This window comes from Leptopilina boulardi, unplaced genomic scaffold (assembly GCF_019393585.1).
Source record: "Leptopilina boulardi isolate dan_hultmark-lab unplaced genomic scaffold, ZJU_Lbou_2.1 LbouV2_266, whole genome shotgun sequence".
NCBI lineage: Eukaryota > Metazoa > Arthropoda > Insecta > Hymenoptera > Figitidae > Leptopilina > Leptopilina boulardi.
Genome location: NW_026137825.1, coordinates 3,656,052 through 3,669,802, shown reverse-complemented (window position 1 = coordinate 3,669,802; position 13,751 = coordinate 3,656,052). Strand labels below are relative to the sequence as shown.

The window sequence follows — 13,751 nt, the reverse complement described above, 5'->3', positions numbered from 1 at the left end:
TTAAAATTATTTTTTTTTTTTTTAATAAGAAAAATACACACGACAAAAATTTTATACAGAGAGTTTTTTTTTTCTTCTTTTACAAAATTTTTCTTTTCATAATTATTATTATTATTAATACGAAAAGAAAGTACACTTTCTATGTTGAACGATAGAAAGAAAAAAAATTCTATTATACAGTTTTGGTTTTGAAAAAAAAGTCTACATAATTTTGACCAGAAAAATAAGAAAAAATTATAATTTCTTAAAATTTGTGAAGAGTGCAAAAATAAAGAGGATTTTTCGGCGGTTTATTTTTTTTTTTTACACTTGCCTACGAATTACGAATGTGTTTTTACTTTTTTTAGAGGGACGTTGTTATTGTTACGAATAATATTAATCGCAATTAATTATAATAATAATAATAATATAATGATAATAATAATAATAATAATAATATAATAATAATAATATAATAATAATAATAATAATAATATAATAATAATAATAATAGTATAGCAATAAATTAGGAACCAAGTACAATATAAAATATTACGAGAAATTAAATTATAATAATATGCTATTTTTCGTTATCTAGGAGACTATTTATAAATTGTACGGTACGTTCGAATCGTCTATTGATTCTCGTTGCTGATTTGGAAAGAGAAAAAAAATTTTTTTCTTTTATTATGCTTCTTCTTTTGTGTTTGATTTATTTTTTTTGCTTCATGAGTCACTCGAAAATTGAGAATTTAATTTTTTTTATTCCTATTTTTATTTTCTTTATATACAAAAATACTGTGATTAAAAAAAAAATTGAATTTTTTCCATTAGAAGGGAAAGAAGGTAAAAATTTGAATTCTTTTTTTTAGAAATAAGGAATAATTTTAAACTTTTTTTTTTCTGGAAAGTGGCAAAAAAAATTGATTTCTATTATGGTTGAAAAAAATTGAAATTCTTATTTAGAAGGATGGAAAAATCAAATTTTTTAGTTAATGAAAAAAATTGAATTTTTCTTTGATTTACATAGATGTTTGATTTTTTTTTTATTCTAGTGTCAAAAATTGAATTTCTTTTTTTTTTTTTATAGAAAGGAGATAAAAAAAATTCAATTTTTTTTTCCTTAAAAGGGAGAGCAAAAAAAAAAAAATAATTTTAGATCTTTTTTTTTGCTTATTTAAAAAACACAATTTATCGAGTGCTTGCGAGAATATAAATCGCACCGAATATCTACAAAAATGTACAAATCTGTCGATGGACAACGCCCGGTTTTTTTCTGTCTATCTCTCTCTCTCTCTCTTTCTCTCTTTCACTCTCTTTTATTCTTTTTACTCTTTTAACACACTCGCTCTAAATTTTCTTTCTTTCTTTCTTTTTAATTTATTTTTCAATTTTTTTTTCTCACCACGTAATCAATACTTCCATAATTTTTAAAGTGCAAAAGAAAAACCCTAAAGGATAATTTACTATTTACATAAGCGACTGCACAATAATGGAAGATCGTTACATTCGATCGAGTATTTTTTTGTTTTTTAATTTTATTATTAATTTTTTTTCTATATATATATATATTTATATATAAACATTATTATTAGAAAATGCTACCGGGAAACTTTTATAAAAGCTCCGAAAGCTTTTTTTGACACTTGTGCTTTTTTTTACTTGAAGTTTCGAAATTACAGTCGTTGTTTACAAGAACACGAATGTCAAATATTATTTTCTGTTTTTTTTTTAACTATAATAATCTCGAGATAATTTCAAAATCTCTTTCTCCCTCTCTCTCTCTCTCTCTCTCTCTCTCTCTCTGTCACTTTCGAATTTTTCTACCAATATTTTTTAATCGAGAGAAATTGTCTTTGGATTTTCTCTCGAGAAAATGTTTTTCTCGAAAGTGAAATTTTTCCGTTTATAAAATTTTTCAAATAGAGAGATTAAATTTTTTTCATTATTGTCTCTAACTTTTTCTCTCTATCTCTCTCTTGGAATTTTTTTTTTAATATTCATTAGTGAAAATTTTTTTTCCATTTTTTGTCTCAAGAGAGGAAGAAAAAAAAAGATAGAGGCTCGAGATAAAAAAACGCAACAATATATGGATTCGAAGTTACTTTTATTTTTCTTTCTATTTTAAATGCAAATCTCGAAAATATTTGTTGAAAAAACTAAATTACAAAAAAAAAAATGCTCCGGGAATGTTACTTTTTTTTTTTTTTTACGAAAGAAGAGAAGCGAAACGAAGAAGAAGCTTTTGTTAAGGCAACAAGTGAATGAGACAATTATTTTTTCGTCACCAAAAAAAAGTCTCATTGGACAAAATTTTTATTTAAAAAAATACATTAGTTTATGCAGAAGCTTCTTCTTCTTCTTTATAATTATTGATTTTTCGAAAAAATTCGAAAATTAAATTTTAATTTCTCTTTTACAAGGAAAATTTGATTTATAAAAATTTTGACTTTATTTGCTTCCTAAAAAAATGTTCTATTAGAGAAAAATTTTAGCTTTTGAGAAATTTTTTTCCTTAATAAATTTTTCTTTTAAAAATTCTTTTAAGAATTTTTTTTAAAGAAATTTTTCCATAAACTGTAATTTTTTTTTTGAAGAATTATTTGTTTGAAACAATTTTGTTGCTTTTTTTTCAAAACATATTTTTTGCTCGAGAAAAATTTTTTTTTTTTCGAGTTTATGTTTCTAGTAAAAACAAATTCTTCTTTTTGAAAAAAAATCCCTTTTTTTAGGAATTTTATTTATTGATTTTAATTTTTATTTTTGGAACTTTTTTTGTTACCTTTAAGAAATTTTTTATTTTACCTCAGAAATTCTTTGTTTTCTTTAAGAAATTCTTTATTTTCCTTAAAGAATTAAAAATTTTTTTGTTTCTTTCAAGAAATTCATTTCTTTCTCAAAAAAAAATTCATTTTCCTTTTACTATTTTAATACAAAAAAATTTCTCAAAATTCCTATTTCTTTTTGACGAAAAAAAAAAAAATAATTCCGAATTCTTTCGCTTTTCTAAGATGTTTTTTCTTTTTTTCATTAATCGGGCGTTCATCGTCGCATAATACTTTTCGTAGTCCATTGTATCTGTACCTTGTCACTTTCTTTCTCTCTCTTTTTTTTTTTTTTTATTAAATTTTTTTCTTTCTATTAATAATTTCACAATTATAGAAATTACTTTGCAAAAATAATTTCATTTTCTACCAAAAAAAAACTGTTATTTATAAAGTAGAAAAAAGTGAAAATTTTTTTCTATTAAAAAAAAGAAAAAACTTTTTTATACCAAATAAAAGGGAAATTTTCTAAATAAAGCAGAGAGGAAATATTTTATATCTTTTAGAAAAAAAAAGAGCGAAAGAAAGAAACAATTTTTGTTTTTCTATTTAAAAAAAAGTGTTTTGTGGAGAAAAAAAATTTATGGACGCCTTCTCTCTTCCTTTTTTTTTTTATAATGATGATCAACGGAATCCTGGAGACACTTGAACAAACGCGTATCTCTCTTTTCTCTCTTACTCTCTTGGTCGTCACTGGTTTTCTCTTCTTCAACTCGTTTCGTATTCGTCGACTGCGGGCTATTGACTCGAACGCTTTCCTTCGCTGATCGATGACATCCTCGTCGATTCCGGTTGCGGATTATTCCAACCAACCATTCGCGTCTGCTCTATCGACTGTGAAAAAAAGAATAATTATCAATTTATTCTTTTTTTCCGATTTTTCTTAATTTACATAAAAAATTTTATTTATTTTTCTAATTTAAATAATTATATTATAATAATTTATAATTTTGCCCCAAAAAATTTTGTTACTTTCAGTATATTGAAAAGTTTCAACAAAATTTTCTTTTACTAAAATAAAAAAAAGGGAAATATTTTTTTCTTTTCAAAAACGTGAAATTTAAAATATTTTAACGATATTTAATTCTAAAAGAAAAATCATCATCTTCATTAATATTAAATAAGATGTAAACTTTTTTTTAATTTTTTTTTTTGTTCATACACAAAAGGTGTAAAATTTCGTTTTTCTTTTTTTTTAAATGTATCGACAGAAATTATTGCTTAATCATTCGAGGTCTCTTTGAAACTTTCAATTTTACGGAAGAAAGAAGAAAAGAAATCTGTCTTACCGAGTTGTTGTGGTCCTTGGCCATGATGATCATAAGGGAGTGACTCTGATGGCTGAACGGCCTCACTCGAACAGGACCATCCACCGTATCGACACTGCTACTGAAGCAAAAAACAAAAAAAAAAAAATATATCGAAATGTTATTTAAAAACCAATTTTTTTCATTAAAAAAAAGAATCGTAAACTTTCAAAATATTTTCGCATTTTTTTATACATTTTCAATTTTTGGACATTTTATTTCTAAATTATTGACTCGTTTAAAATACTGTTGATACATTTTTAAAATTTGAATTTTAAAATGAAAATTTGTAAATTTAAAAAAGAAATTTCTTTTTTGATAAATTTGCTTTTAACAATAAAAATTTGAAAAGTTTAAAAAAGAAAAAAAGGTGAAAGGAATAGGACACGAGTGATTGAAAAAAAAAAAATTGCAAAAAAATCGAGGGGCCACTCTCGACTCATGCCGGAAAGAGAGTCACGAAGCACCTGGTGCACGGCGTCATATCGACCATATATATAGAAGTTAGCGTGATAGTTACCTCGAACGTAATTCCTTTTGCTTCCGTTTACAATGAATGTAAGCCGCTATGCAAATGATAACGACGAGGAATACTGCTATCGTGGCACCACCAGCGATGCTGGCAGTTTCTAGCATAACTCGTTGCCGCGAGGCTGCAAATTTAAAAAAATATATATATTAGAAAAATAAAAAAAAATTTTTTTTTTAAATCCATTTATTTTTAAAAAATAAAAAATAATATAAGAAAAAAAAAATTAAATAAAAAAAGTACATTTATAATTTTATAATTATTATTATTAAAAATAATTATTAAATTAAAATGTATTATTATCAAAAAAATTAAATTAATTATTAAAAATAATTAAAATATATTAGATATATTAAAATATTATTAAATTTTGACAAAAATAATTTAATAATTCTAAATAAAAGTAAAGTAAGTAAAATAAAAATTAGATAATTAAAATTACGTGAATAAATATAAAATAAAAAAAAGAATATATAATAACAAAAATAAATACTTACGTAAATAGGAACCATCTAAATCTTTAAATTCGCATCTCTGACCAATAAACCCATTAGCACATCTGAAAAATAGAAAAAAAAAATTAAATTAATAAAATTACATTTAATTTATGTTTCAAAAAAAAAATTAATATTTTTCCAATATCAATATAAAATTAAAATAAAAAATAGAAAAATTCCAAAAAGAATAAAAATCACATAATCATTTTAATATACCTCGTATCATTCACGCAGACTGCGAATAACAATGAAAAATCATTATATTCCAGGGAATAGAGATTCAATGCCAAGGTGAAAATATAGGTTCACGATATAATTACCAAGATTCTCACGATTTCTCACGATTAGTTACAGATTCTGAAATTCGTTCTAATTAACCTCATTTTTCATTCATTTCAAAAATTTAGATCTCTTTTTAAATTCGACATTTAGAAAAAAAAGAAGAATAATCTGATTTTATGACGAACCAACAAATTTTTCTCATTTTATCGTCAATATAAATTTAATAAATTTTTTAACATTAAAAAAAAATTTACCATTTTTTTTTTCAAATATTTACCGAAACGTTTCGAGTGCGCAATTTTTTGTTATTAATTTTCGAATAATAAGGTGGGAAAGACGAATTTTTCGGAGTTATATATATATACGAGTTGTAAACGCGAACCCACAGGAATATAATTATCATTGTTACTTCGTTTAGAGGTGGATATATAATAAAGGGAGCAATAGATATAACAATCAATAGGAGACAGGGGGGGTGGTATTTGTTCCCTTTAATCCTATACCATAGCGAGACGACACGTCCTCTTGAAAAAGGGAATTTTTCAAGCCATCAAACAAAAATTTTTGCCCATTGAAGGTAGGCACACGCGGCCATGAGAAAATTGAATATTGCTTTCTCAAAATTTTATTCTTCGAAATGGAAATTATTGTCCTGGGAAAAATAGCGGGAGGTCCTTCTTCAAGCACTTGTTTTTCTTTTTTCTTTTTTTTTGAAAAATTTCCCGACTGATCAATTTGCAAGGTGAATACGATGATTTTTCTCTATAAAGAAAAATTTTTTCCAAAATCTCACGTTTTTCTCATACATACGTATATATACATATACATATATATATACACAGAAATTCTGTGAAATTTTTCTCACGATTATTGTCTCTTATTATCTCATCGTCTGGGAATTTCTTTTTTTTTCCATTTGGCATAATAAATAAATATTCGATTTTTTTTTATTATATATATTATTAAACAAAACGCCCAACGAAAAATATACAAAAATATTGAAATAAATAAAAATTAAATAATAGTTGATAAAAGGTAAAAACGAATACAAATACATAATTAAAGAAAAAAAAGGTAAATAAATAAATAGAAACAAATTTATAAAAAAAAATTAATTAATGAAATAATTAAATTGAATAATAAATGGATTTATATAAATAAATAATAAATTAAACTAATGTAAAATTATTCAAAAGAATAAATATAAATAAAAAATAAATATAATAATAGAAAGAAGGTAAAAAAAATTACAAATAATTAAAAAAAATAAAAGGTAAATACGAATAAAAAAAACAAATTCATAGAAATAAATTAATTAATGAAGGTGAATAAATAAATAAAAATAAATTAAATATATATATATATATATATATGTAAAATTGCACGAATTGGTCGTCGAGAAATTTTGAGAATTTGCTCGCGTTTCCAACTAGGCGGTCGTGTATCAAGGAAAAAAAAATGCTTGGAATTTGGTTCGTGACTTTATTCAGAACGTTAGTTCGGGGACCCCCTTTTTTCTGGAATTTACGGTAGCTTTTCGTGTCGGCACATTTTTATCCGTCCTTATACACACACACACATATATATATATTTATACATATATATTCGTGCACAACCTTCCAGGACTATTTCTCCTTGTCGTTTAATAAACTGCCACGTAATTTCCTACAAGAAGTACTTTACGTCACGGAAGCCACCCTTAAAACAATCTCTCTTTCTCTTTTTTTCTCTCTCCAACAAATTCTCGAGTTTTGCGATTATTGAGAATAGATTATATAATATAAATTCGTCGATTCGCAAACGTAATTATTTTAAATTCTTCTAAAATTCACTTGCGAGTTATTTTTCTTTCGTTTCATTTCTATCACAAAGTTATTTTTCATTGAAAAAAATGTAATTTTTAATTATTTATAAATTTAATTTATATTTGTTTTCAAAAACCTATATTTTAGTTACAAAAAGGTTGTTTTTTAAATTTCTGTAATTTTAATTTATTTATTTCTTTTTTTTTGTTTTCCAAAAATTTTAATACGAAAAAGAAATTGTTTGTCGATTTATCAATTTGAAAGAAAGAAAATTATTTTTCATTATAATTATATGTATAATTTAATAATAATTATTAATTAAAAACAAATTTTATTGCAAAAAAGAAATTGTTTTTTTTCGATATTTGAATTAGAAAAAAAGAAAATTATTAATTATTAATTGGAATATTAATTAAAAACAAATTATATTGCAAAAAAGTTATTTTTTTCAATTTTATCAATTTGAAAGAAAGTAAATTATCTTTCATTATAATTGTATATAATTATTAATATAGTTACAAATTAAAAACGATTTTATTGCAAAAAAGAAATTTTTTCGATTTTTAAATTAGAAAAAAAAAGAAAATTATTTTTCATTATAATTATTAATGGAATATTAATGAAAAACGATTTTATTGCTAAAAAGTTGTTTTTCGGATTTTTAAATAAGAAAAAAGAAAACTATTTTGCATTATAATTATTAATTATTAATAGAATGTTAATTAAACACAATTTTATCGCAAAAAAGTTCTTTTTTTGGATTTATCAATTTGAAAGAAAGTAAATTATCTCTCCATTATAATTGTGTATATTTATTAATAGTTACTAATTACTAATTAAAAACAATTGTATTGCAAAAAAGAAATTTTTTTTTTTTATTTTTAATATGGGAATGAAAGTTATTTTTCAATAATAATTATCAATATTTACTAATTTTCTCTCATTGATTCTAAAAAATTGAAATAAATTACGAAAAAAAGATTTAAAAGAAATAATAAGAAAAAATGAATAATATCTAATATAGAAATTTTTTTTTATAAAAATCGAAAAATATTTTCTAAATTAATAATTCTTTCGAAATCAAAAATTTTTAACAAAAAGTAATTTGTTTTTAAATATTAATCTCTCTTATGGTACAAAAGGAATTTTTTTTTTCAACCAAAATTCTAAATGTTCCTAAAGTGTCACACTACAATTACATTTCATTACAATTTTAAATGAATATTTGACAAATTAAAAATTGTACAACAGAATAGCTCCCCAGTTAACGATATAATATAAACTCCCCTATTTTTTCATTGACTATTCTCTAGTTTTTTTGTTTTTTTTTTTTATTCTGAAGGACTCATTTGCCAATATCGAGGGAAAAAAGAAATAAATAATAATAATAATAATAATAATAAAAACAAAATAAAAGATTAATCGAGGTATTCAGGGGGCATATTTTTGACGGTACAATTTGGGGCCCAAAAGATTGACAGAGAGAAAATAGTGGGGGGCAAAGCAAGGAAGACAAAGGAAGGTAAGTTCCAAGTGGTGGGGGGTGGGGGGAAAAGAAAGATATTGAGAGGTGGGTATATATACACAAGAGAGTTTTGCTTTGCTCGTTCGTTCTTTCGCTCGTTCAGGCTTCCTATTTCCCACGGTGTTTGCTTTGTCGACCGCGATCTGTCGGCTCAAAGACTGGGACGCAAAAGTTTTTCGTCTCGCTTCAAGTGAGGTCACTGCGCCTCACCGTCGCAAAGATCTCTCGCACACTTATGATCTTGTTTCCACGATTAAGAGAAGATGATGATGATGATGATGATGATGATGAGGACGCCAAGGTTGATTTTGCACCGCTACTTCCCTGATCGAAATCACTCTATCTTCTTTTTAATTCTCTTTCTCTCTCTCTCTCTCTCTTCATCAACCACCCACCAAGAGAGAAAAGAAGATATTTCTCAATCAATTGTTAAAATTAACAACTCACAAATCGTTTTCCTTTCAATTCACAGTGGATGTTAAAATCAATTTTATTATCCCATCTTGAGAAAAATCAAATTTTTTGTATCATTTCCTTTTATATGATTCAATTGGTAAAAGAATGTATCTTAAAAAAATTAAATATATTAATAATAATAATACCTAATAAAAAATATATATATATTAATAATAATAATAATAATAATAATAATAATAATAATAATAATACTTAATAAAAAAAAAATATTACCTCGAATATTATTGAAAAAAATTTTTTCTGTATAATAAATCGACGTTTCTATCAAATAAATATTTATTTTGATAACAGTCAACTAATCGTTTTATTTGAATCATATATAATTTTTTTCACTTTATTATAATTATTATAATAATGTATAGAATTATTAATACATATAATTTTTATAATAATAGTAATTATTATTTATTATTACTATTATTCTTATTATTAATTATATTAATTATTAATTAGTATTAATTATTATTAATTTTTCAAAAATTCTAATAAAATTCAAAAAAGTAATTTATTCAATAAATTTGAAATAAATGGAGAGAGAGAGGGAGAGGTGAAGTAAAAAATTATTGTCAAAGTTGCGTGAAAGGACAATTATTGATTGTTGATCAGTGTTCAAGAGCCATGTCGATGGAATTTAATTAACATTGCTAAACATGAATTGTCGAGTGAACCTCGCGGTGGGCGGTGGATCGATAAGCCGGCAAAATTCCTTGGGGGGAGACTTCAAGAACTAACCAGAGAGAAAGAGAGAGAGAGAGAGAGAGAAAAAGAGAGACCATGAAATCGTAGCAGTGCGAAATCGGTCTCTTCGTCTTAACCGTGGAAAATATATATTTATTTTTATTTTTTGCATTCAAAAAAAAAATTTCGATATTAAAAATTAAAACAAAAAAAGTAATTTTGCAATTAAAAAATACGTATTTCCAATTATAATTATTATTATTGATTTTTTTTTTTTGTAAAAAAATAGAATTCAGAACAAATCATTGACTGGAAAGTTCGTTCACCGATAAAATTTTTTTTTTCGGTTCTTTTTGAATAAACAATTGGCCATAAGGTGAAAGAGGACTTCGTTTCTTTATTCTTTTTTAACAAGATATATGACGAAAAATTTTTGCGTGTGTCTCGTGCCGCGCGAGTGCAAAATTATATAGTAAAATAATGAAAAAAAAAAGAGCAACCGATACCACAAAACTGCGATTACAGCTATTGGGTGTGTTTTCAAAAATTTCTTTTTCTCATTCTTTCTCATTATATATATATATGAAAAGACGTCAATGTTGCTCGCAATTGTTGCTCTGAATTGGCGCGTTAACAGCTTCGAAGCATGTGGCAGGTGGCATAGAAAATTTTTTTTTTTTTTTTTTTTTTTTTTTTTTTTTTGCAGAAACCGCGCGTCTTTTCAATAACAAAACATATAAGCGCAATGATATATAAGGAAAAAAGAAGAATAACACAAATATATATATATAAATTAGGGACGAATATTACTCACACGGAATTTGTAAAAATTGTATTATAGGCGCCAAATTCTTAATTATCGATTAATTCAGCAGAATTTTATAAAGATTTTAATAAAAAAATTTTGTAGCAAAAAACTAAATTTTTTTTATTTAACAAAAATTCTATTTAATCAAAATTTTATGTATTCTCCAATTCAATTGAATATTTCAATTTAATACAATTTCCATAAAAAAGAATTTTAATTTGACACATATAAGAAATATTTTTTTTATTTTTATTTGAAAAAAGTTATATTTAGCCGAAAATTTTATGTAACCAGAATCCGAATATTTGAATTTAATACAATTTATATTTTATAACAATAAAATTTTTAAATTTATATTTAGTAGAAAAATTGCCGTATCAAAGAAAATTTAATTTGACAATTATTCTTTAATTAAATTTTGTTATTTTATTTGACAAAACTTCTATTTAGCCAAATAAATTTTTTTTTATATTCAGTTAATCAGAAATTGAAAAATTAAAATACGAATTCAGTTGAATAAAAATTACTCAAATTACGCTAAAAAAAGTTTTTTATAATCGAAATTTATAGAAAAATTCTCAAAAATTCTTATTTAATTAAAATTCGACAGAAATTAAAAAAAAATTGATATTTAAATAAATAGAAAAAATTATTTTTTAATTAAAATTCCCTTAAATTGATATTTGGTTAAATAAAAATTATACCTTTTTTCTCCCCCTTTCAGTATACAGATATATATATATATATATGATTTAAAGAAATGAAAAAAAAATGCAAGGAAAAAATAAAATTGAGCGTAAAAAGGAAGAAGCAAAAAAAAAGGGAAATAAAAAAAAATAATAATGTTAACACAGGTTGTACTTACAGGCAATTGTAGAGAAGAGAGTCAACGATTTTCACGGTAAAGCATGTGGCCCCATTTAAACAGTACCACTGTGCATAATCCGGTGGGCATGTGTACATTTGGAATGTGATGTTGGGCCGTTGCGTCACCGTCGGCGGCCGCGGTTTCGGCGTTGACCGCGACGAACACGCGTCTAAAAAAGAATTAAAATTCATAATTAGTAAAAATTCATTTTCACTTGATATTTTTTACAATATAAAAATTTTCCTTTTTTTAAACCATCAAATATTAAAGTATTTTTTAAAAAATAAAAAATGAATGAATAATAAATAAATAAAAAATAAATGAATAATAAATAAATAATAAATAAATAAAATTTAAATTATTTAAATATATATATATATATATATATATAAATAGCTGCAAATAAATAAAAAAAAAATGAAATATAAATTCGTATAAAAATCGAAATTATCGTGAAGCGATCAACATAAAAAAAAAATTCTTCTCTACCCGCAGTTGGAAAATAAAAGAAATCAAGATTTCAGGAAAAAATGTCACATATACACATGAAAAATTGGCTCGAGACACTAAGTCGGATTACGCACAATTTGCGGGGGCCGAACAATAAGAATTGTCGAGACACGGGTATATTTAAGAAATTCGAGACTGTTATGAAAAATTCGGTTTTTATAGATTCTCTCATTTTCCCTTCATTTCAAGGGGGGCGACGAAAAATGTTTTGTCAATCCCGGTTAAATTGAAACCCTTTTTATTCAAATGACAATAGATTTCTCATGGTCTTTCGACAATATATATTCATAATGTTGTATTGTCAAGAAAAAAAAAAAAAAAAAAAAACAGTGAAAAACATCGAGAAAAGAGTAAGAGAGACCCGCCGCACGGATTATTCGGATTTACATCAATTGCGAAAAGCCTTCGAGAAAAATAATTGTACCAAAGGAGATAAATCTCTCGACGTTTGTGTCGAAAAATTGCCACGAATTTATATATATATATATATACTTTCTTCATGTTTTCAAGCATGAAAAAAGAAAACAGAAAAGAAAAAGGGAAAATAAAAAAAGGGATTAGAAATTGAGAAGAAAAAATAACAGATCTAATTTTTTTTTTTTTTTTGTTAAAATTTCGAAATTCTTGCGAATTGTTTTGTTAACGGTTTAAGCCAATTGGAAATAGTGAAAAAAAAAATGTTTACTTTTTAATTTCTTTTTATTCTATAAATACGTCATCGTTTAAAAAAATACTTGTTAAAAATAAAAATATTTCAAAAAAATTATAGTTAAAAATAAAAATATACTATAAAACTAGCTAAAAATAAAAATACGAAAAAAGTACTTAAAAATAAAAATACTAAAAAAAACAGTTAAAAATAGAAATTTTTAAAAGAAACTAGTTTTCGGAAAAAATTTTAATTAAAAAAAAAAAAAAAGAATTTCAGTAAACAAATTTTCATTAAAAAGAAAGTTGAATTTTTTTTGGGGAAAAATTTTAATAAGAGTTTAATTTCCAGAAATCTTTTGGAGGGATTATTTAATTTTTTTTTTTCAATTTTCTTTTTATTATCAAACATTTTCTTTCGTGACACGATATTTTGTAATTGTAAAATTCTTGCGAAATATAAATGACCGCTTTATTTAGTTGTTCAGTTCGCGCGAGAGAACGCGCTCGTTAAAAAATAAAAGATATTGTCGCTAATTGTGTAATGTACTTATAGAGAGAGAGAAGAGAAGTCGAGTGCTAACTTCTCGTCAACTGACATATCCTACTTCGCGAGCTTTCTAAATTTCAATTTTTTTTTTTTTTTTTTTTATTATATAAATATTAGACAAGTGTTGTTGATCTAATTTTCCCAGTTGATTTCCAATTCGCTTTTTCCCTTTTTTTCCATATTTAAAATTATTATTATTATTATTATTATTTTAATTTTTTTCGTATTATTATTTGTATTTATAAAAATATTGTCTTTAAAATATTTTTGCATTGCAATTATTTGCATTTTTATGATACGTAGCTGCATTAAACAATAAAATTAGAAAAAAAATTTGAAATAAAAAAAGCTAATTTTTTATAATATGCAAAATAATAAAAATAATAATAATAATAATTAACTTGAAAAAATGTACATATGCGTCGCGCTCCAAAGAAAGGGGTCTAAGAATAAAAAAATTATA

At 23.9% G+C, this 13,751-nt stretch overlaps 1 protein-coding gene across 2 annotated transcripts in view; it reads right to left on the bottom strand.

Moving 5' to 3' along the window:
- Positions 1-691: 691 nt before the first annotated feature.
- LOC127281289 (uncharacterized) overlaps positions 692-13,751 on the bottom strand; it is a 65,387-nt gene continuing 52,327 nt past the window's right edge. The window contains exons 4-8 of one of the 2 annotated variants that reach the window (XM_051304933.1): positions 11,578-11,749; positions 5,138-5,199; positions 4,632-4,764; positions 4,094-4,193; positions 692-3,638 (exon numbers count right to left, since the gene is read on the bottom strand). In XM_051304933.1, the coding sequence (XP_051160890.1) occupies positions 3,543-3,638; positions 4,094-4,193; positions 4,632-4,764; positions 5,138-5,199; positions 11,578-11,749 (563 nt within the window). In that variant the 3' untranslated portion in view covers positions 692-3,542. The remainder of the gene's footprint in view (positions 3,639-4,093; positions 4,194-4,631; positions 4,765-5,137; positions 5,200-11,577; positions 11,750-13,751) is intronic. The other variant, XM_051304934.1, reaches the window with a different exon arrangement.